General features: G+C 38.2%; 1 protein-coding gene and 1 pseudogene across 4 annotated transcripts in view; one reads left to right on the top strand and one right to left on the bottom strand.

The window, feature by feature from the left end:
* Vps13b (vacuolar protein sorting 13 homolog B) overlaps nucleotides 1-22,370 on the top strand; it is a 641,091-nt gene that overhangs the window by 279,029 nt on the left and 339,692 nt on the right. For all 4 annotated transcript variants that reach the window (XM_060392854.1, XM_060392863.1, XM_060392849.1 and 1 more), the window contains exons 23-24: nucleotides 6,278-6,512; nucleotides 19,771-19,991. In XM_060392854.1, coding sequence (XP_060248837.1) covers nucleotides 6,278-6,512; nucleotides 19,771-19,991 — 456 coding nt within the window. The remainder of the gene's footprint in view (nucleotides 1-6,277; nucleotides 6,513-19,770; nucleotides 19,992-22,370) is intronic.
* Nucleotides 15,903-16,171, bottom strand: LOC110543445 (barrier-to-autointegration factor-like; annotated as a pseudogene).

Genomic DNA, 22,370 nt, shown 5'->3' with positions numbered 1-22,370 from the left:
CATACCTCCCGGTTCCTGCCTAACGTTCCAGCCTTAAATTCTCTCAGTGATGAACTTTTGAAATAAACTTTTTCCTCTCCAACTTAGTTTTGCCATGGTGTTTTACCATATCAATAGAAACCCCAAATATGAAACACAATAATAAACATAAAACAAGAAATAAATTTGGTTTTAGTTTTATGTATTTATTCTGATGTAGCACGCATAGAAGGCTGATAATTTTGAAGGTCTATAAATATGTAGGTAAACAACCAAATTTTAAAATATGTACACCGTGTACATGCTTCTAAATCCTTGAAGGCAATCTCTTGCAAATAGAAACTTAGTATTTATTTATGGGTTTATTTTTTTAATTTTTTGTGATAATATTTTATTTTTTATTTTTATTATTAGTTACATTTTATTAACTCAGTATCCTAGCTGTATCCTGCTCCCTCATTCCCTCCCAAACCCACCCTTGCTCCCTCATCTCCTCCCTGCCCCTTTCCAAGTACACTGATAGAGGAGGACCTCCTCCACTTTCATCTGACCCTGTTTTATCAGGGATCTTCAGGACTAGCTGCAAAGTCTTCCTGTGGCCTAACAGGGCTGCTCTTCCCTTGGGGCGTGGGGAGGTCAAAGATCCTGCCATTGAGTTCATGTCAGAAATAGTCCCTGTTCCCCTTACTAAGGAAACCCACTAGGTTACTGAGCTACCACGGGCTACATCCGAGCAGAGGTTCTAGGTTATATCCATACATGGTCCTTGGTTGGAGAAACAGTCTCATGTAAGATACCTTTGCCCAGATATATTTGGTCCTTGAGGAGCTCCTATCCTCTCCACATCGTACTAACTCCCCCTTCTTTCATATGATTCCCTGCACTCTGCCCAAGGTTTGATTATGAATCTTAATATCTGCTTTGATACACTGCTAGGTAGAGTCTTTCAGAGGCCCCCTGTGGTAGGCTCCTGTCCTGTTACTTGTTTTCTCCTACTTCCAATGCCCATTTATTTTTTTGGCAAATGTTTAGTTGACTATCATACATCTTTCTATCAATATTATATTTCCCCTACATGAGGAAAATGACTTATCACATGGACTACAACTCTGTTTGAGCTTATCTGACCAATAAGTCAATTTTATTAATTACCCTAATAGAATTTTTCCTGTAGAACGAAAAACTCAACAACATAAGTGAAGAAATAATTTTAATACCTGGTGGCAAAAATCATCGTTTGTTGATGATTGAATACCTAGTAAATTCTAGGAACTGTGTTCAGTATTGTAGCACAAGTGCAACACGCATAGTGTTGCCTTATAGTTTATGGTCTGCTAAAAGTGTTGTAATATTGGGTAATTGTATGAAATATTGTCCATCCATCCATTCATTCATTCCTCTCCTGGAGAGTCTCTCTACCACTGCATGATATCAGTTATTCCTAAAGTTTTAGTTCAAACAAGTGGAACATGTTATTTTGGACTAAGAGGCAGATGTCCTTTAAAGGGCACCTAGCACTTAGCACTTAGGAAGCATTTACATATGAAGTGTTTCATAAGACTGGCCAGTCACTGGACTAGCTAAGAGTTTTCAGGTTAATGTGTAAATGCTTCTCTTTAAATGAGTTGCCATCATACTTATACAGCACATAAATCACAAAAACAAGGTTTCCCTCTTCCTTCTTTCCCTTTTTTTAAAAAAATAGATTATTTTCTCATACAATATATCCTGGTTACAGTTTTTCCTCCCTCTATGTTTCCCAGTCCCTCCCAGCTTCTCCTTCCATCCAGACCCACTGTTTTTCTGTCACTCTTTAGAAAAGAACAAGCTGATGATTTTGAATTTTCACCTATAGATCTGGGGAACACCATACATAGATCTTTTTCAGTGGCACATAAACTTAAAATTTAAGAGTAAGTGTACATTGAAATTATTTCATTTGTTAGAATCTGAATACCAAACTTTTTTTACTTTATTGTTTTACCCTCTGAGTCTGAAACCTTAAATGCATAGTCCTCGATCTAGTATGAATGAAATAGTGGTTGTTCTACTTCAAGAATTTGTAATAATCCCTTTACTTTCACCCATAAATGTGTTCAATGTTGGCAAAAGAACTTGTTGCTACCAAAACTGAAACAAGATCCTTGAAACAGAAAGGATGTTGCCATGGAAAAATGAAGTAACACTAGTACAGCTGCAGTGCATTAATGAATAGGATATTTTTTTAAAAGATCATTTGTGTTTGGTGTGGTGCAGAGGGTCCCAACCAGGTGGTTTCCATGAACAAAGTCTGACCCCTGGATTTAGGATGTCTTACTGGCAGATTACTTCATTTTCTTTCCCTTGGATTGTCAGAATTTATAGCTGCACACTTATGACCAGTAATATAAATCACTCAACATTTTACATTAAAGCACAGTTTAGACATACAATTTAACAGTTATTCTAAAAGTATGAAAAAGATTCATGTGATAGCCTCACTGTATAGAATACATATTTCTCTGTAAAAATTTTGAGCAATTTTTAGTATGTATGCTTAGATTCTACTCACTAAAAGAATCTTCATCACAAATATCTTATTTTAGAAAGCTTATCTTGTAGAGTTTTTAACCTAACTCATATATAAATATACTATTTTTTCTATATGCATTACTCATTGTTTCCGTGCTGTGAACTAGTTGATTTTTAAGTTATTAGTGTGTGGTATTTTATGATTTTGAATATAGAGTGCAATTAAATTTTATTTCTAAGACTGACTTTGTGTATATTGTCACGTTTCAGCATGTTTCAGCATATTAAACTAGTGACCTCACATTGTTGAGACCATTTTTTACCATAATATCAATATCTATATGAAATGTTAATATTTATTAATATTTTGGTCCTTTGATCTGAATTAGGAAAGAATGCTCACTTAGGTTATGCTGTTGTAAACTGTATAGTTAAACATCATTAATGCATTATGTTAAATATTTAAAACATACTAATGATACATATAAGACTATGTAGAGTTATTTCTCAATGAAATATGTTATGTTGTATGCTAGTGACTCAAAGTCCAGCATACTTTCATTGACAGCCAAGTTGAGCGATTTGCCATAGGGTATCAATTTGCTCCTGCACGAGGTCAATCCTCTGATTGAACACCATCAAGCCTCCTTTTAGTTGAGCATTAATTTCTTTTTGTACATCTAAGGCATGAGCTACATTGGCTAAAAGATTATTCGGGGTCTGAGCAGTCTGCACAGTATGACTCATGGCTAATGCCCCGGTGGTAGCTCCAACAGCCGCCAATGAGATGGCAGTAACAATGGCAGCTGTAATTCCAAGATCCCTTTTCTGTCTGAAGAGAGTCATAGCGTGAGGGGCATCAACGGGCACAGGCACCCAGCGAGGCATGCGAGTAACCAGGGCATACCTAAATTTACTAGCATTCCAGCATTGGGCAAAAAAGCAAGTATCATTACCACAATTACTTGGCTCTATCTGGCTAATAATGAATAAAAATGGGGGATATAAAAAAAACAGGTGTGGGCTTATAGGAAATATTATGGGAAGCCTTAACCCCCTCGTTGGAGCATCCTGCATCAGTTCTAGAACTAGCAGTGGTGGTGTCCGAGGTCTGAGTAGGTTCAGGAGACCATTGCCCCCAGGGGCGAGACGTGCTCCATGTAAATTGACTAATTCCATGTTTTCCTCCACTTTTGAAAGTCATTTAAGGTTCTTAAATTTTTTTTCCATTTTTTTTTTAAATTTTTCATCAATTACACTTTATTCATTCTGCATCCCCCCATAAGCCCCTCCCTCCTCCCCTCCCAATTCCACCCTCCCTCCTCCCTCTACATGCATGCCACTCCCCAAGTCCACTGATAGGGGAGGTTCTCCTCTCCTTCTTTCTGATCTTAGTCCATCAGTTCACATCAAAAGTGGCTGCATTGTCCTCTACTATGGCCTGGTAATGCTGCTCCCCCCCAGGGGGAGGTGATCAAAGAGCAGGCCAATCAGATTATGTCAGAGGCAGTCCCTCTTCACATTACTATGTAACCCAATTGCAAATCTGTCTAAACAATTGTCTAGCTATATTTTAGGTAATTGGACTGGAGAATTCGATACTACGATGGAGCAGCTGAGAGTGGCCATTGTCACGGTAAATTCTACCAGAGTGACTAGCCACAGGATTATCATCATGGATTGCTGCAGCCATGAATCATCTGAAGGAATGGGCGGGCATGGGAGCGTTAGCAGGCCTTCTGGTGTTGGTCTCCTTGGTTTGCCTGTGGTATATATGCAAGATTAGAGTCTCACAACAGCGTAATGCAGCCATGATCATTCAGGCCTTTGCAGCCATTGAAGCAGGACAGTCTCCCCAAGCATGGTTGGATACCATAAAAAGCTAAAATGTTACGCTGAGGATGCGAGGCTAAGCACTGCACTCAGGGTCAGCCGCTTTGGACCCAGAGAAGAGCATGTCTGATTGCATGCGGGTTGATGCCCCAGGTCCCGCCTCTGAGAAAAAGGTATCGGACGGGTCTGATGCTCTTTGGGCGGATGACACCTAAATGAACATTGGTACTAGGTCCTCTCCATGCATGGTCCTTGCTTGGAGTATCGGTCTCTGCAGGGGCCCTTGGGCCCAGGTATTTTGTCTCTGTTGTTCTCCTTGTAGAGTTCCTGTCCCCTCCATGTCTTTCTGTCTCCCCCTTCTTCCATAAGGATTCTAGCACTCTGCCCAAATTTTAGCTATGAGTCTCAGTATCTCCTTCGATACCCTTGGTATAGTCTTTCAGAGGTCCTCTGTGGAAGGCTCCTGTCCTGTTCTTCTAGGAGAATTCACAACAGAGAAATAGCGAATGGCAGAGAAACACTTAAAGAAATGCTCAACATCTAGTCAATCAGGAAATGCAAATCAAAACAACCCAGAGATTTCACCTCACACACATCAGAATGGCTAAGATCAAAAACTCAAGGGATGATGCATGCTGGAGAGGTTGTGGGGAAAGGGGAACCCCCTCCATTTCTGGTGGGAATGTAACCTTGTACAACCACTTTGAAAATCAATCTGGTGCTTTCTCAGTAAATTAGGAATAGTGCTACCTGAAGATCCAGCTATACCACTCCTAGGCATATATCCAAAATATTCTCAAGTGTACAACAAGGACATTTGCTCAACCATCTTCATAGCAGCTTTTTTCATAATAGCCAGAATCTGAAAACAACCTAGATGTCCCTCAACTGAGGAATGGATACAGAAATTATGGTATATTTACACAATGGAATACTACTCAGCAATTAAAAATAAGGAAATCATGAAACTTGCAGGCAAATGGTGGGAACTAGAAAAGATCATCCTGAGTGAGGTATCCCAGAAGCAGAAAAACACACATGGCATATACTCACTTATAAGTGGATATTAGACATGTAATATATGATAACCATACTAAAATCTATACTCCTAAAGAAGCTAAGCAATGAGGAGCCTGGGAAAGAGGCTGAACCGTCATTCAGAAGGGCAAACAGGATAAACTGAATATTGTTTTTTAAGAGTCACCTAAGACTAATAGAACTTAACCTTCACTTGTTCTGAATTTAAAAGAAAAAGAAAAACACTTATGCATTTGGGCGTATTAATGTTCTAATGCTCTGTTGAGTTAATTAACTATTCTCAATCTTTAAGGAGAATTAAATTTTATGTAAAAATTACAATTTATGTAATTGAAGACTAAAATGAGAGAAAACACTTTGATTTCTAAGACTTCCTATTGCCGTGTGTTATACAAATGCACATTTTTATATATTTTGTCTCTTTGGGTGTACACACAAGGTTTATTACCCAGACACATTCTCCTAATGATTCTTGGAGGTTTGAACTGAGTATTATAAGTTTGTCTCCATCTATTTCAGTTCGTAATTTTTAAATACAGGCCCCAAATGGGCATAGAAATAGCATTATTAAGAAAAATAAAAGTTTACCGCCTTATCTGTGTGCTGCTACCTAAATCTAATGACCTTGAGAAGCAGGAATGTTTTTGTTTTTCCTTATTTCTCAGCACATTTTCTAACTCCCATCATAATTCTTGAAACAACTGGTGAAGGGCAGCTGCATTTTTTATTTCATGTCACTGTGTGCTTGAAACAATCCTTTTTAATTGTCATTTGGATTTCTTAAATCCAATAACTCATAGGGATACATGCTGGGCATGTTTCCATTTTTTACTTCAATTTTATGGTGAAGATGAGTAGTAGTTCAAATGCATGTTTGATCTAACCCAAATATCTTAATTCTGCTTTTCTTTTCTAGCTTGATGTACAGTCTTGCTGTGTATTCATTCCAAATGACAGTCTGCCGTCTCCCAGTACAATTGTATCTGGTGATATTCCTGGAACAGTAAGAAGTTGGTACCATGGACAAACCAGCATACCAGGAACACTTGTCCTCTGTTTGCCGCAAATAAAGATTATTAGTGCTGGTCACAAGTACATGGAACCTCTGCAAGAGATTCCTTTTGTCATCCCACGGCCCATCCTTGAAGAAGGTACTTTTTTTTTTCCATAATATTATTTTATGCTGGCAGTTGTAGGATTTCCCCTCCCCCATTTTTATTTTATCCATATGAGTGTTGCCTGCATGCATGTCTATGTACACATAAGTGCAGAATCCACAGATACCAAAAAGTATGTTGTATATATTGGGACTGGAGTTACGAGTAGTTGTGAGTTGCCATATAGGTGCTGGGCATCGAACTCTGGTTCTCTGCAAGAACAGCTAGTATTCTTAATTGCACAGCTATCTCTTCTTCCCTGTTTTGTTTTTTGATATATAGTATACATGTAAGCTAACTTCTACATGAAGATTTATTATAATTTTACTTAGCGTACTAATATATTTTATTGCTCTCGTATGTCTAAATTACCATAACTAATATCTAAATAAATTATCTATAAAATATGAACTATAATATGATTATAAAAAGAAAAACATACAACATATTGGTTTGGGCTTATTTTATTTAAATAAAATCTTTTTGTATACTTTGATCATATTCCTTCCTCAAGTATTTCCAGATTATCACCACCTCTCTACCCATTCAACATATATATCCTTTATCTATTTCTCAAAAACAAACAAAAAAAAACAACAACAAATAACCAAAAACTGCAAACAATAAAAACTCTTAAGTTAAGACTAAAAAAATAAATAAATAAATAAAATAAACAAAGCCAAAACAAAACAAAGAGCACACACACAAATCATGGAGCCTGCTTTGTGTCAGTCAGCAATGCTGGGGCATGGGCTCACCCTGGACTATGACATACTCGTTGGCACTCCTTTGAGGAAATTGATCTTGTCATTCCTAGTAGACACCAATTGCAAACAGCTTCTTGGTTAGGGATCGAAGTTTTGTGCCCACTTCTTCTCAGTGCTAGGATTTTGTCTGTTTTTAACCTCTACTGGTCTTGTGGGTAATACCACCTTCTTTGTGATTTTACATGTGTATTCATTCTGTTGTGTTTGGACCACATTATTTATATGGTGTCATTTACCACCTCTGGCTTTTACAGTCCTGCCTCCTCTTCTTCATAAATTTTGAACCTTGAAAGGAGGGTTTGATAAAGATACCCCGTTTGAGTTTGAGGGCTCTCAAGTGCCTGACTCTTTGCACAATGTTTAGTTGTGGATCTCTTTGTTACTTAACCATTGACTGAAAGTAAAAGCGTCTCTAGCGATGGATGAGTGATGCTCAAATCTGTGGGTATAGCAGTTTGTCACTAGGGATCTTTTAATTTTTATGTTCTTTAACTGAATTTCTCCTAGGCCTATGACCTGTCTAGTCTCAGGTTCTTAACCATTTTAGCAGTGTCATATATGGCTTTTATCTCATGGACTGGTCTTCAATACAAGCAGGATATGGTTCATATTGCCATAATAACATTTGTGTCCTGTATTGCACCGGTACATTTTACAAGCTGGTCTCTGTTATAGGTTTCAGGGTTTGTAGCTTTGTGAAATTGATGATTACTTTTCTCTTGTTTGTACTTTTTTTCTGAAATTAATGACTACTCTTTTAGTGTGCAAAGTAACTTCAAGCACCATGAACACTAGTCAGTTTGGGTAAAGTTTCTAGTTGGGTACCAACTCTCAGTGTTTGGTGGCATAAGGATTTTGCACCTTCAGCAATGAGATCTTACCATCAGATTATGGAAAGTAAGCAATAACCTTGAAATATCTTATGATGTTTGGTGGCAGGGTGTGTGTGTGTGTGTGTGTGTGTGGTGTCTCTGTGAACCTTTTGTCTAGCAGCTCAATTAGTTGTCAGCTATTCATGGCACTGGGGGATTTACTTATTATAAATGAATAGCTGAGTCCTTGTCTCCCCCATGTTGTTGATTATTAATATTTATTATTGATTTGTCTTTTAGTTAAACAGTGGTTATTCCTAAACCAGCTGTATACCCAAATCACCACACAGAGACTAGGCTTTATTTAATTAACCTAGAGCACAATGCTGGGCTACAGTTACTCCATCTTAAACCTCCAAGCCCACATAGTTTCCTCCCATTCAGATTTTACCCATTATACTTGCTTTTAGTGATATATTAGGTCCAGTTCATCTCTCCTCATGGTTCCAAGTCCTGTCCTGCTGATCTCTCCTCTCCGACTCTTCCCACTCCTTCTTTCTCCTCCCCTCTGGATCAGGATGTCCACCCTATTCTCTCCATTGCTCAGCATTGTCTGGTTGTTTTATTGACAATGCATTTGTTCTAAATAGTGGCATGCTTACACAAACCTGAGACAGGTAATGCTTAGAATAAACATCATAGTGTAATGTCAAGATTGAAACCAGAGAATGGGGTAGAGAAACCAGCATTTGAATGAACAAGGGTAAATTGTATACATTCTTGTATACAACACAACAGCCCCATTGTATAGTGACTCCATTTAGCTTCAGTTCGTATATGTATGTGTTTCATGTAGCTTCTAAATGCAAGGGTTCCATATGGCTTTTTCAAAGGCCATAAATGTTAGTTACCCCCATGTAATGGAAGTTTTTGTTTCTTTACAACGCATTTGTGTTGTGTAAATATGTTTTTTGTTTTAATTCTAAGTGTGGTATTTTAGTTTGGACTTTAGTTTGTCCACAGCTGGTAATTGTCTCGTGTGGGATGTGGTCTTTGACAGCTGGTAACAGCCTGCCTTACTATGGCACAGAGAGGGGCGGGGTGTACGGCTCTGAGAATATAAATATGAGAGCCGAGAAAGAGAATATGTGGCGCACAGTGGTGGAGTGTGGCGAGTTGCAGTGTGGAGAGACCAGAGATGCTTTGTGGTACAAAGGCTTGGAGGAGAGAGATGAAGGAGACTGCTTTTGCTTTTGATGGAGAATTGGTATAACCCTGGGAAAAACAAAACAAAACAAAACATTGACCCTAAACTGCTGGGAGAAGTAAAGAGGTCTGTGCCCCCCCCCCACTAACCTTCTCTCGTTTACCTAGGGTTGGGGTTTTGGAAGGGAGTGGCTTTAAGGAACCCCCCAAAAAAATAGAGTTTAAAAATGAGTGCTACACCTCCTCCATCCGTTTGTTTTTTTGCTTTATTTTCCATTTCCCTTCTCATCCTATTCTACTTTTCTCTTTTATATCTTTGTTACACTCTACTTAATTTCTTCTTCCTTGGATCTCCTTCACTCCACTCCCATCCCTTATTAGCTACCTAGCCTCTGTGACTATTGAAACACATATAGCTGTAGCATAAAAGCTAGCATCCACATAGAAGACATACTTTCTTTTTGTGTGTGTGTCCCAATTACCTCACTCAGGATAATTGTTTCTAGTTCATCCATTTACAGGCTATTTCCATTTTCCTTAACAGCTACATAATATTCCATTGTGTAAATCTACCACATTTGAATTATCCGGTCATTAGTGATGGTCATCTAGACTTTTCCTAGTGTATGGCTATTATGAATAGAGCAAAAGTGAACATGGCTGGGCTAGTATCTTTGGAGTAGGGTGTAGAGTCCTTAAGTATATACCCAGAAGTGGTGTAGCTGGATCTTGTGTAGGATGTAGAGTCCTTGGATATATATCCAGAAGTGGTGTGGCTGGATCTTGTGGTAGGTTAATTTTCATCTTCTTGAGGACACTGACATCAATATGGGCTGTACCATTGTGCAGTACTGCCAGCAATAAACAAGCCAACTTGAGTATGGTAGATAATTTTTTTTTGTGTTCTTAGCTTACAAATTATTAAGAAATTCTACATCTCTATTTTTTAACTTTTTTTATGAATTGCACTTTATTCATTTTGTATCCCCCCATAAGCCCCTCCCTCCTCCCCTCCCGATCCCACTCTCCCTCCCCTTTCTGCATGCATGCCCCTCCCCAAGTCCACTGATAGGGGAGGTTCTCCTCTCCTTCTTTCTGATCTTAGTCTATCAGTTCTCATCAAAAGTGGCTGCATTGCCCTCTTCTGTGGCCTGGTAAGGCTGCTCCCCCCCTCGGGGAGGTGATCAAAGAGCAGGGCAATCAGATTATGTCAGAGGCAGTCCCTCTCCCCATTACTATGGAACCCACTTGGACACTGAACTGCCATGGGCTATATCTGTGAAGGGGTTCTAGGTTATCTCCATGAATAGTCCTTGGTTAGAGTATGAGTCTCTGGGAAGTTCCCTGTGTTCAAATTTTCTTGTTCTGTTGCTCTCCTGTGGAGTTCCTGTCCTCTCCAGCTCTTGCTATTTCCCACTTCTTACATAGAATTCCATTCACTCTGCAGGGCAGAGGCTTTCAGAGGCCATCTGTGGCAAGTTCCTAGTTTGTTTCCTGTTTTCTTCTTCTTCTGATGTCCATCCTCTTTGCCTTTCAGGATGAGGATTGAGCGTTTTAGTTAGGGTCTTCCCTCTTGCTTAGTTTCTTTAGATGCACAGATTTTAGTGGGTCTGTCCTACTCATTGGTACAGGAGAAAACTTCCTGAATAGAACACCAACAGCACAGGCTCTAAGAGCAACAATCAATAAATGGGACCTCATGAAACTGAAAAGCTTCTGTAAAGCAAAGGACACTGTCATCAAAACAAAGAGACTGCCTACATATTGGGAAAGAATCATCACCAACCCTTTATCTGACAGAGGACTCATATCCAGCATATATAAAGAACTAAGGAAGCTGAAAAGCAGCAAACCAAGTAATCCACTTATGAAATGGGGAACAGAGCTAAACAGAGCATTCTCAATAGAGGAATATCGAATGCCAGAGAAGCACTTAAAGAACTGCTCAACCTCATTAGCTATTAGGAAAATGCAAATCAAAACAACCTTGAGATTTCACCTTACACCCATCAGAGTGGCCAAGATGAAAAACTCAAGTGACAACACATGCTGGAGAGGTTGTGGAGAAAGGGGAACCCTCCTCCACTGCTGGTGGGAATGTAAACTGGTACAACCACTCTGGAAATCAATCTGGTGCTTTCTCAGACAACTAGGAATAGCGCTTCCTCAAGATCCAGCCATACCACTCCTAGGCATACATCCAAAAGAGGCTCAAGTACACAAAAAGGACATTTGCTCAACCATGTTTGTAGCAGCTTTATTTGTAATAGCCAGAAGCTGGAAACAACCCAGATGCCCCTCAAGTGAAGAGCGGATGCAGAAATTGTGGTACATCTATACAATGGAGTATTACTCAGCAATGAAAAATAAGGAAATCATGAAATTTGCAGGTAAATGGTGGGACCTGGAAAGGATCATCCTGAGTGAGTTGTCCCAGAAGCAAAAAGACACACACGGTATATACTCACTCATATAGACATCTGCATCTCTATTTAAAATGGATATTTGTCTGTAATTTTCTTCCTTTATGTGGGGGGCAGTCTCTGTGTGATTTTGATATCAAGGTAATAGTTGCTTTGTAAAAAAAAAAATAGGAAATATCCTTCAGTTTCTTTTTTGCTCAGTAATTTGAGTAGTACTATTGTTAGTTCTTCTTTTCAGGTTGGATAGGATTCTGCACTGAATTCACTTGGCTCTGGGTGTAGGCTTTCTCTTCAGAATGAAGTTGTCGTTCTAGTATCTTCTCTAGAGCTGAATTGGTGAACTTCACGTTGTATCATAGAATGCTTTCGTTTTCCATAGAGTGTATTTGATAGTTTTACTGGGTATAGTATTCTGGGCTGGCATCGGTGGTCTCTCAGAGGTTGTTTAAAAACTGTCCAGGACCTTCTAGCTATCTGAGCTATGATTAAAATGTAATGTGTTACTCTGTTCATAGATGATTGGTTTTTTTTTTTTCCCTTTCCTTGTTCTATTAATGTGGTGTTTTGCTTATTATGTGTCATGGGGAAATTTCTTTCTGATCCTGTCTATTTGTTATTCAGTATACTACTTGTACCTAGATAGGCATCTTTTTCTTGAGATAGGGAATATTTTCTTCTATGACATTATTATGGAATTTTTTTAGATTTAATATTTTCTTTGACTTAGATATCCATTTTTACCTTGCTTTTAAGACCTTAACTTCTGTTCTCTCTGTCTTTTAATCTACTGCTGAAGCTTACCTCTGAGGTTTTTGTTTGACACCATTTTTTCCTTTAGCTTTATATCAGTTTGCTATCCTTTGTAAATTCTTTCATGTCCTGAATTGTTTTTGTTATTTCTTTCACCTTTTTTCATGATCATCTTTAAAGCCTTTATTTATATCCTTTTTAAGCTTTTAAACATTTTCATGGCTGTGATTTGGAAGTCCTTGTCTATTGCTTCAGCTAACTTGCTTTTCTCAGGGTCCAGAGGATTGCAGAGGAGGCATAATACTGTTTGTGTTTGTGTCTTTGCATTAGAATCTGGTGTAGATATATTTATTGGATGAGTATTCTGTTCTTTGATTGCTGTTGTCCAATCTGGGCCCTAGCCAAGAGAGGAGGCCATGTCTTCTCTGAATCCCAAACCAATTGTGCTGGGTTTGTCATTTCTGGTAGCGAGCAGTTCTAGGTCACAGCTGGGTAGAGTGGGTGTGGGGTCTCCTGTAAGAGTTATTCCACTGATATGTGGGAGTCACAAAGGATTAAAAATGGGCTAGAAGGAAAGGCTTAAAAGGACAGCTAGGACAAACTAGGCGGACTGTGGGTCTCTACCATGAGGCCTCATCTGTAAAGGTTGGGACTGGGCTAGGAAGAGGGATTCCTGCAGGCCAGGCTGAGTCTGGAACGATCTGAATAAAGGAAGGCAGAATAATGAAGGTCTTCTATCGAGTCCCAGCCTGGAGCGGCAGCCTCTGTGGGTCAGCAGAGGCACAAAGGACTGCACATGGGACAAAAGGAAAGGCTGAAAAGGACAGGAGGAAGTACTAGGAGGTACCTGGGTCTGCACGCATGTCTCATTACCTAGGGAATGGGGAATTGGCTAGTGGTTTTTATAGGCCAAAGTAAAAATAAAAGAGGGTGATTTTAATTGAAGCCACTTGAGTTATAAGTGAGTATATTATGTAGAAATAATTGAATATATTACTTTTCAGGTTTCTAATTTATTTGCACTTGAGCTCTGGTTCATTTTCCAGAATGTACTTGCTTTTTTAGACTGCAGTATTTTCAGTTGCAAATTCATACCTCTTTGAACTTTGACATACTCATTTCAAACAAAAGGTGAACTTGAGAAAGTTTGGAGTCATAAAGAAAATAATATAATTCTGTATTTCAATAACAAGGCTCAAATTTTGACAGTTCTAAACGGGTCAACACCTTGTTCATATTATGGGTATATCTGAATAGGAATTCTGGTATTTGGTGTTCTACATATTCTGCCTGTCGCTAAGTGAAGATAGCCTGTGTAAGTTTTAGCTCCAGATTTGATGCTCATTTCTCTGCCTTTCTTGAACTGAAAGCTTCATTAGAACTTTTTCTGGGTTGGTAATATGACATATTAAAAGGAGAATTTTTAAAAGATTGTTTGTATCATCTTTGTCTCTAGCATCTTGGATACGTTCATTCTTTCATATTTAAGTTTGGATAATAGGAAATATCCCCTTCCCCTGTCTGTGGTGCTGAGAATATAACTGAGATCTTTGTACATCCCATGCAAAATGCTGTGCTAATAAAGATTATGTTAAGCTCAACTACTGAGTTCTGGGGGCTTTTTTAAGTATAGAAGTACTTTTGTAAGGTTGAAATTGTTTTCACTGTATTTTACTGACATTCATTAATAGTGTCTAACAAATTTTAAAGATGTATTCTCTGTGTGGCAGAATTTCTTTTAAAGTAATTTCATACTCTTCAGGGTGTGCACAGTGTTGTGTGACCATCCCTGCTGTTGGAATTTAGAATAGTTTGTTTTTTCCTATAAAAACAACACTCCAATTACTCACTATTCCTTCTATCTCAGCCTGGTAGCAATTATTAATCTACATTATGCCTGCATGAATTTGGTATTTTAGATACTTCCTATGAATGAAGTCATAGTGTATGGTCTTCTGTGACTAGTTTTAAATCAATTTATGTTGTAGTAAGTCTCTTTTCCTTCCTTTATCATTCCCTCTCATCATAATCCTTAACCTGATCTTAATTTTTTCTATTCATCTTGTGGTTTCCTTACTAAGGTGAGAAGAATAGATGTGATCCCCATTTTCTTCTCTGCTCAAATCCATCATCTAATATGGATGTGAAAAGGATCGAGCTCACTAAAATATCTGTAGTCTATATGATGTTTTCTGAAAATTCTGAGTAAATAGGATGGGTAAGCCAAAAAACACACTTAAAATGAAATGGTTAATTTCTGACTTGTTTAAAAATCCATCAGTAATTCAATCAGATTCTTTATTGAGAGCCCTTGTTAAAAATTACGGAAATGCACTCTGCCTAAAGTTTGGCCTTGAGTCTTAGCATCTACCTTCATCCCCTATTGGGTGAATCCTTTTAGAGAACCCTCAATAGTAGGCCTCCATCCTGTTTCCTGTCTTCCACTGCTTCTGGTGTCTCTCCTGTTTGGCATTCTGAAGGAGATTTAAGCACCCTTCCTAAGGTCCTCCTTAGTGTTTAGCTTCTTTAGGTCTGTAGGTGGCTGTCATATATTATATGGCTAATATCTACTAATAAGTGAGTGTATACCATGCCTGTTTTTCTCTTTCTGGGTTACTTCACTCAGGATGATCTTTTCTAGTTCCATTCATTTGCCTGCAAATTTCATAATTTCCTTGTCTATAATAGCTGAGTAGTATTCCATTGTGTAAATGTTCCACAATTTCTGTATCCATTCCTCCATTGAAGGACATCTAGGTTGTTTTCCGATTCTGGCTATTATAAATAAAGCTGCTATGAACATAGTTGAGCAAATTTCCTTATTAAATGGTTGGACATCTTTTTTAGGTATATGCCCAGAAGTGGTATAGCTGGATCTTGAGATACTGCTTTTCCCAATTTTCTGAGAAAGTACCAGATTGATTTCCAAAGTTGTTGTACAAATTTGCACTCCCACCAGCAGTGGAGGAGAGTTCCCCTTTCTCCACATCCTCTCCAGCATGTGTTGTCACTTGAGTTTTGCTTTATTTTGTTTTGTTTTGAAGGCCAATGACTTTATTCATCTAAAAATCTTTGTGAGGACAGTGACTGTTTTTGCCAAAGGGAGGAAAAAGATTCAAAGGGGCATCCAATGGATTGTGAGGGGAGGGAGAAAGGGGCCCAGAATCCATTCAGAAAATCTGGTAACTGTTGCCATGGAACTGCAGCTGGAGGAAGGGCAAGGCCTGCAAGGGCAGGAGTTCCAAAAAGGATGAAATGGTGAGGGGCGAGAACTCCTAAAAGACCCTGGAGTACATAGGAGGTGACCGTGACAACATCACTCTTTTCCTTCATGGAGGACAGGAGGAGCCTCCCCTCAGCTGGAGATGCTGGAAACCCTAAGCTATAGCTAGGAGGGGGCATTGGGGCATGGGTCCCCAGAGAACATTACAAGAAAGCATCACATCACTCTCAAAGGCACCCAAAGTGGTCTTTCAACTGCTTGGCATTAGCACCACATGGGTCTTTTTAGCCTTTCTGGGAAGAGATCTTCCTCTTTCTTTAGCACCAGAAACTGACCAAGGACCACATAAACCTTGTCAAAGCCCCTTTCCTCCATCTTCTTACCCAGTACATCACCAATTCTGGCCAGGCTCCCCACTGGCTTTTCCTCCATGGGCTCTGCCAGAAAGTCTGTGCTTTTGGGAGGTTGTCATCTTGGTCAGGCTTAACCTATAGCTCTAGCTCTAGTAATGGCTCTTCAAGCCATTGGGCTGCTCCCCCATACACCTCAAGCTACTCTCATCACTTGAGTTTTTGATCTTAGCCATTCTGATTGGTGTAAGATGGAATCTCAGTGTTGTTTTGATTTGCATTTCCCTGATGACTAAGGATGTTGAACATTTCTTTAAGTCTTTCTTTGGCATTCTGTATTCCTCTGTTGAGAATTCTCTGCCTAGCCCTATACCCCGTTTTTCAAATTGGATTATTTGGTTTGTTGGTGTCTAGTTTCTTGAGTTGTTTATATATTCTGGATATTAGCCCTCTATTGGACGTAGGGTTGGTGGAAACATTTTCATAGTCCATAGGCAGAGCGCAGGGAGTCTTACAGAAAAAGAAAGGGTGAGAATAGAGGGACATAGAGGGGACAGGAGCCCCGCAAGGAGACCAGCAAAACTAAAAGATCTGAGCTCAGGTTGTCCTGCAGACACTGATGCACCAACAGAGGACCACTCATGGAGAGGTCCTGGACCCCCTGCTCTGATGTGGCTGATTGACAGCTCAGTCTTTATGTGGATCTCTTAGTGAGGGGAACAGGGGCTGACCCTATCGTGAACTCAGTTGATTGCTCCTGATGCAGCCTTACTAGGCCACAGAGGAAGAGGATCCAGGCAGTCCTGAAGAGCTTAACAAGCTACAGGCAGATGGCAATAGTGAAGATCTCCCCTTTCAGTAGACTAGGGGAAGGGGCTGGAGGAAGAGGAAGGGAGGGTGGGACTGGGAAGAGTTAGGGAGGGGGCTTCAATTGGAATATATAATGAGTAAACTGTGAAGAAAAAATTGTAAAAATTACAGAAATGCTTAATGGGATGAAATGGAAGCTGTCTAATTAGAGGTTTTTAGGCTCTTTCTACTCATTTATTTTTAAAGTTCAAAGTGTGGGATTCTCTTTTGAAATGTATCATCTGATTGTAGATCAATCTCACTGTAGCCAGATTCAGTTTGTGCAGGATGTTTGGGTCAAAATCAACATCTTGAGTTTCATTAGGGAGCACTTGCAGTGAGCTTTGCAGATGTAATTTGCTACATCGAGCCAACACCTCTGAGCAGATGGATTTCTGTCCTGTGCCTAGCAGAGGTTTGTTATTTCTTCTTTGAAAAAGTTGCCTGTGACTTTAATAAAATATTTTGACAGAAATGGAATATTGAGATCATTTGTAAGTTAAAACTTTCCTGTTGTTGGGTTTAGTGAGTTTCAGTAGAAACTGATGTGAAAATTATTCAGAATCTATGGAAAACATAAGGACTCTTTTTGTTGTTCATGTTCATCCTATTCGTTTTATATGCATTGTTCCATCTTAGGTTTTAAAACAGCTTCATAATCAATTTCTATCATTTAAGAAGAAGGTTATGTCCTGTTTTCCTGTTTTCTCTAGGCTTGTTAATAATTCTTAAATTATTTGTGGAAATAGGAATCGTTCAAATCTTAGAAAAGAACTTTTAAGTACCATCCAAATTTTACAAATGATGTTAAATTTTAGACTATACCTGAGCCTAGGCTAGCACAACCTCCCCACCCCATCAGCCTCTCAAGTGATGAGATTACATTGGCTGTCACATTTTGAGGGGCACAGCGTAATATCACTTAATCTAGCTAATATAGTTGCTACAAGCACTGTTCTTTCACTGATCACATTCAGCCTGTTTCATCCTTTATTTACCTATAAGTTCTGTAGGTTCTAAATGCAGAAAATGAATTTTTATACCATGTACTCCATGCTAGCCAATTTTGCATTTCTTAATGTCTAGAACATTTATTTTAAAACAAAAACTAGGTTTAACAGAACTATAGTGCTTATACAGTTTCTTGATCACTTTTGAAAGAAATGTTTTTTTGGACATTGAGAAAAAGATAATTTTTCCTTTTTAAATTTTATATTTAAAAATCAACATATAATGTGTTTGATACCATTGTGACACTTAATTTTAGGTTTACAACAAAATTAAAAGAGAATTACAGAAATTTCCTATATATTCCCTGCCCCTACACATGTACTTCCCTCTTCATGGAACTACAGACTTGGATGCTATATTGGCTACAATTGATGGGCCTATTTAGACATCTCTCCCTCTCAAAGTTAATAGTGTACTTTAGTTTAGGACTGTCTTTTGGTAGTATACATTGTGTAACTTGAGAGAAATGTATAATGACAGATTTCTACCATTACCTTTTCATACATAGACTTTTCTCTAACTGAAAAATTCCTCAGAACTACACTCCCTCATCTCTCAGCTTCTTCATCTGCTACAACAGCTGGCACTCAATAATCTTATTATTTATTTTCTCCTAGCTAAACCTTTTTAGATGTAATATAGTGAGACATCCAGTATGTGGCCTTTTCACAGCAACTCCTTTAAGTTAATTCTGTACACTTGGATTTCTTCTGCTTGTTTTCATGATTTTTAGCTCTTTTCCTTCTTTATACTAAGATTCCATTGTCTGTTGGAGAGTTTATCCATTCTCCAACCTAAAATCACTTCCAAATTTGGGCAGTTTATGAAACACACACACCTATGTTTGATTTCTTTTATGTTCATCCAGCTCTGTTGGATAATTACAGAAGTGTGTAATTGTTGGGTTATGTACTCAGTGTTTACTTTTGTTAGAAACGCCAAAGTGTCTTCAAAGGGGCAATGTAATTTTTATTCACACCATCAATGACTGTGCCTCCTTTGTTATGCTGCACATTGCACCTGCCGCATTTGATAGTGTGCTTTTGCCTTTCTAATAATAGCCATGCGATGCTCTCTCTTTGAGTTACTTATTCTTTGTGACATGAAATTTAGAGCTTAAATGCCATCTGTATACCTTTTGTTGTAAGAGATGCCTGCTAAAATTTTTACTTTTTAAATAGAATTTATTTTATTCTTGTTCAGTTTTAGTACTTTTGTGTTTTAGATAGTAGCCTTTCATTAGATATCTTGCTTAACTATTTTCTCTCAGTGTGTGGCATGCCTTTTCAGCTCTTGAATATTTCTTCAGCACAAAATAAAAATATTAAGTTCATTGGCAGCTAGCTCATCAGCTTTTTCTCTCATGTACTGCTCCTTTGGGTTGTGTCTGAAAATCATCATTCATTTTCTTCTGTTAACTTTTGAGAGTTTTCGTAGTTTTGCTTCTCACATTTAGTTGTAAGACATTTTCAATAATTTTTGTGAAATGCATATATTGATCATTTTAACAAATTTTATAATTTATGCATTCTAAATACTCCATTGTTTTATTTTGATTTTTGAAATTAAAATGTTTTCAATGGTTGCTATGCAACATTCTTATTAAAGAAATTTTGTTTATACATAGAAGAAAATAAGTCACTCTGTGGTAACCACTTACACACTGTTCTTAATCCAGTGTTCTTAATATTATATGGCAGATACATTGATGCATGTATATGGATATTCCTTATTTTGTAAAAATATAGATATTAATATATAATTATGACAGTGTATTTACATTTCAGATAGAAATGTTAGAGAAGTTTCTATTTAAGTTAATTGACTATATAATTTTGTTGATCTTCTGTTTTCTCTTTAGGTGATGCATTTCCTTGGACCATAAGCTTGCACCATTTCAGCATATATACCCTTTTTGGAAAGCAAGTGACACTTTCCCTAGTGGAGCCCATGGGATGTACCTCTACTCTAGCGGTCACATCTCAAAAGCTGCTTCCTTTGGGACCTGATGGAAGGCATTCATTCGTTGTCTGTCTGCATGTTGACTTAGAGTCATTAGAGATCAAATGTTCTAATCCTCAGGTTGGTACATTTGATTTAGAAAAGCTAACTGGTTTTATTTTCAATGTTCGTTTAATTAAAAGGCTTTTTTTTTTCCCTGTTAAATACCATATCTGTTTTTCTTTAAATCTGGTCATCAACATTATGGTGATTAGATTAAGAATGGCTTTGAAGTTCTGTCAAGTTTTATAATGAGAATTGTATTGATGATAGCATAAATTTACTTTTTGGCTGATGGAGTAAAATCAGTTGTTTGGAAATCCTGTTGACTAGAGGGTGTACTGAACTGATCAAGTATAATTTTTAATCAAATTCTCACAATCTGTTTTCTCGTCTTGCCATATTTTGTACCAGAAGAGAACACCATTGTTTCCTCCTCAAGGACAGTGCTACTCCTATAATATTTCAACTGTGATATGCCACTCATGATATATTTTCATCTTATGATTACTATGAATTCATCTCATCTGGTTTTATATAAGTCATTAGCTTATAGGAAATTTAAATTTTAAAAAGATTTATTTATTTTATTTTATGTAGATGAGTGCTCTTTCTGCATGTATACCTGCACAACAGAAGAGGGCATCAGATCCCAGTATAGATGGTTGTGAGCCACCATGCGGTTGCTGGGAATAGAACTCAGGACCTTCCCAAGAGCAGACAGTGCTCTTAACCACTGAGCCATCTCTCCCGCTCCAAAATTTACATTTTTTTAAACTTCAAGTATTCTTAAGTCTCTATTTCAACTTTAGTAGTTATTAGCCAGTTTTTCTGTTCTTTTATTTTGCTTGTTTGTTTGTTGAGACAGGGTTTCTCTGTTTAATAGCCCTGGCTGTCCTAGACTCTGTACACCATGCTGGTCTTGAAACTCACAGAGATATGCCAGCCTCTGCCTCCGAGAGTGCTGGAATTATAGACATGCACCACCATGACTGGATAGTTTTTAAAGTACTTTAAAAAAAAAAAAAACTAAGTTCTGCTATCATTCAATATTGGAGAACTTCCTTTCTAGTACATTGCAGCTCTTTTCTGCCATCTTTTATTTGTTTGTTTGTGGGTGTGCATGCATGCCACAGGTGAAGAGGAGAGCTTATGGGAGTTGTTTCTGTCCTTGAACCAATTGGTCTTGGAGATAGGACTCAGGTTATCAGTCTTGGTTGCACAGAACCACTTTGCTGGCGCTCTCCCTGCTTCTCTCTGTTGTATTGTATATAATGTGCTTTCATAGAATAGTGTTTACCACTCTAGTTGGTGTCATGAATCTGGAGTGGGGCCTAAAAATGAGGCTTTAATCTTAAAGTCTGATGCAGTAGCCAACCTTATTCAGAGCATTATATAATTTATACTCTGAGGGTTAAGAATAGTCACCTGAGTAAAGTGTACAATCCAAGCCACATGTGGTAAAAACATGTTTTTCTGTAGAGGAACATAAACACATACTTGCCAGTTGTAATGAATAATCTGAAGCAAACTCATTCCTGTCCTCTACACCTGAGAGGATCATATAAACACATTCCAAGAATTCTGTGTTTTTGAAGAAACTGAGGTCAAAAGACTCTTGTCTTGTTTTCTTGGTGTTTCCTGAGAAGCACTCAGAATTTGCCTCACAGGACTCCATTCTTGGACTGTTCTGGTAGTGCTGTGGAGGAGAATAGCTATGGCATGGTTCTCCTTTTAGGATGCTTTTGGAATGCTAATGCTAGTGGCTGCCTTAAAATGTTTCTAAGAGTAAGAAAAATTGTTGAGTTGTGTCCCTGGGGTTGGGAAGTTGGTATTAATGTCCTAGCCCCCTTTATCTCAGAATGTGATATAAGGTTTGTGACAAAGGTAATCAAGGTAAAATGAGGCACTAGAGTCAAATTTATTAATTCCATTTTAAAAGAGAGTTTTGAATACAGATACCTGTAGGCAGACAATAATATGAAGGCCCATGGGCAATTGCTGTTCATTTGTGGAAGCAGAACTTTCAATATGTGGGTATAGACCTCAGGACACCCAGGTCTTAGAAAGGCAGCAAGGAATGATTCTACTCTTGTCTCAGATGATACATTACAGTGCTGATATAATGACTTATTAACCATAATCAACACAAACATTTCTGTGGTTTTAAGGCATCTCATTAATGGAGCTTGGTTCCTTACGTTCTATTACAGAATAGAACATGAAAAAACAGATTCAAATTCTCTATATGTGTTTCCTGGCTTTCCATCACTATGACAGTAGATAACAATAAAATAAAACATAACAATAAAGTGGTAATGCTTGGCTTGTAATGTTCCAAGACGAAGAATCTGGTGCTGTTTTAGTTCCCAAACTCTGGACTTAGTTCTTTCTCTCTTCCCTAACCAGGAAGCTTTTTTTTTTTTTTTTCCCCAACAGGTTTCTCTGTGTGGCTTTGGC

This window comes from Meriones unguiculatus, chromosome 1 (genome assembly GCF_030254825.1).
Source record: "Meriones unguiculatus strain TT.TT164.6M chromosome 1, Bangor_MerUng_6.1, whole genome shotgun sequence".
Taxonomy (NCBI): Eukaryota; Metazoa; Chordata; class Mammalia; order Rodentia; family Muridae; genus Meriones; species Meriones unguiculatus.
This window is presented reverse-complemented; position numbering and strand designations above follow the sequence as displayed.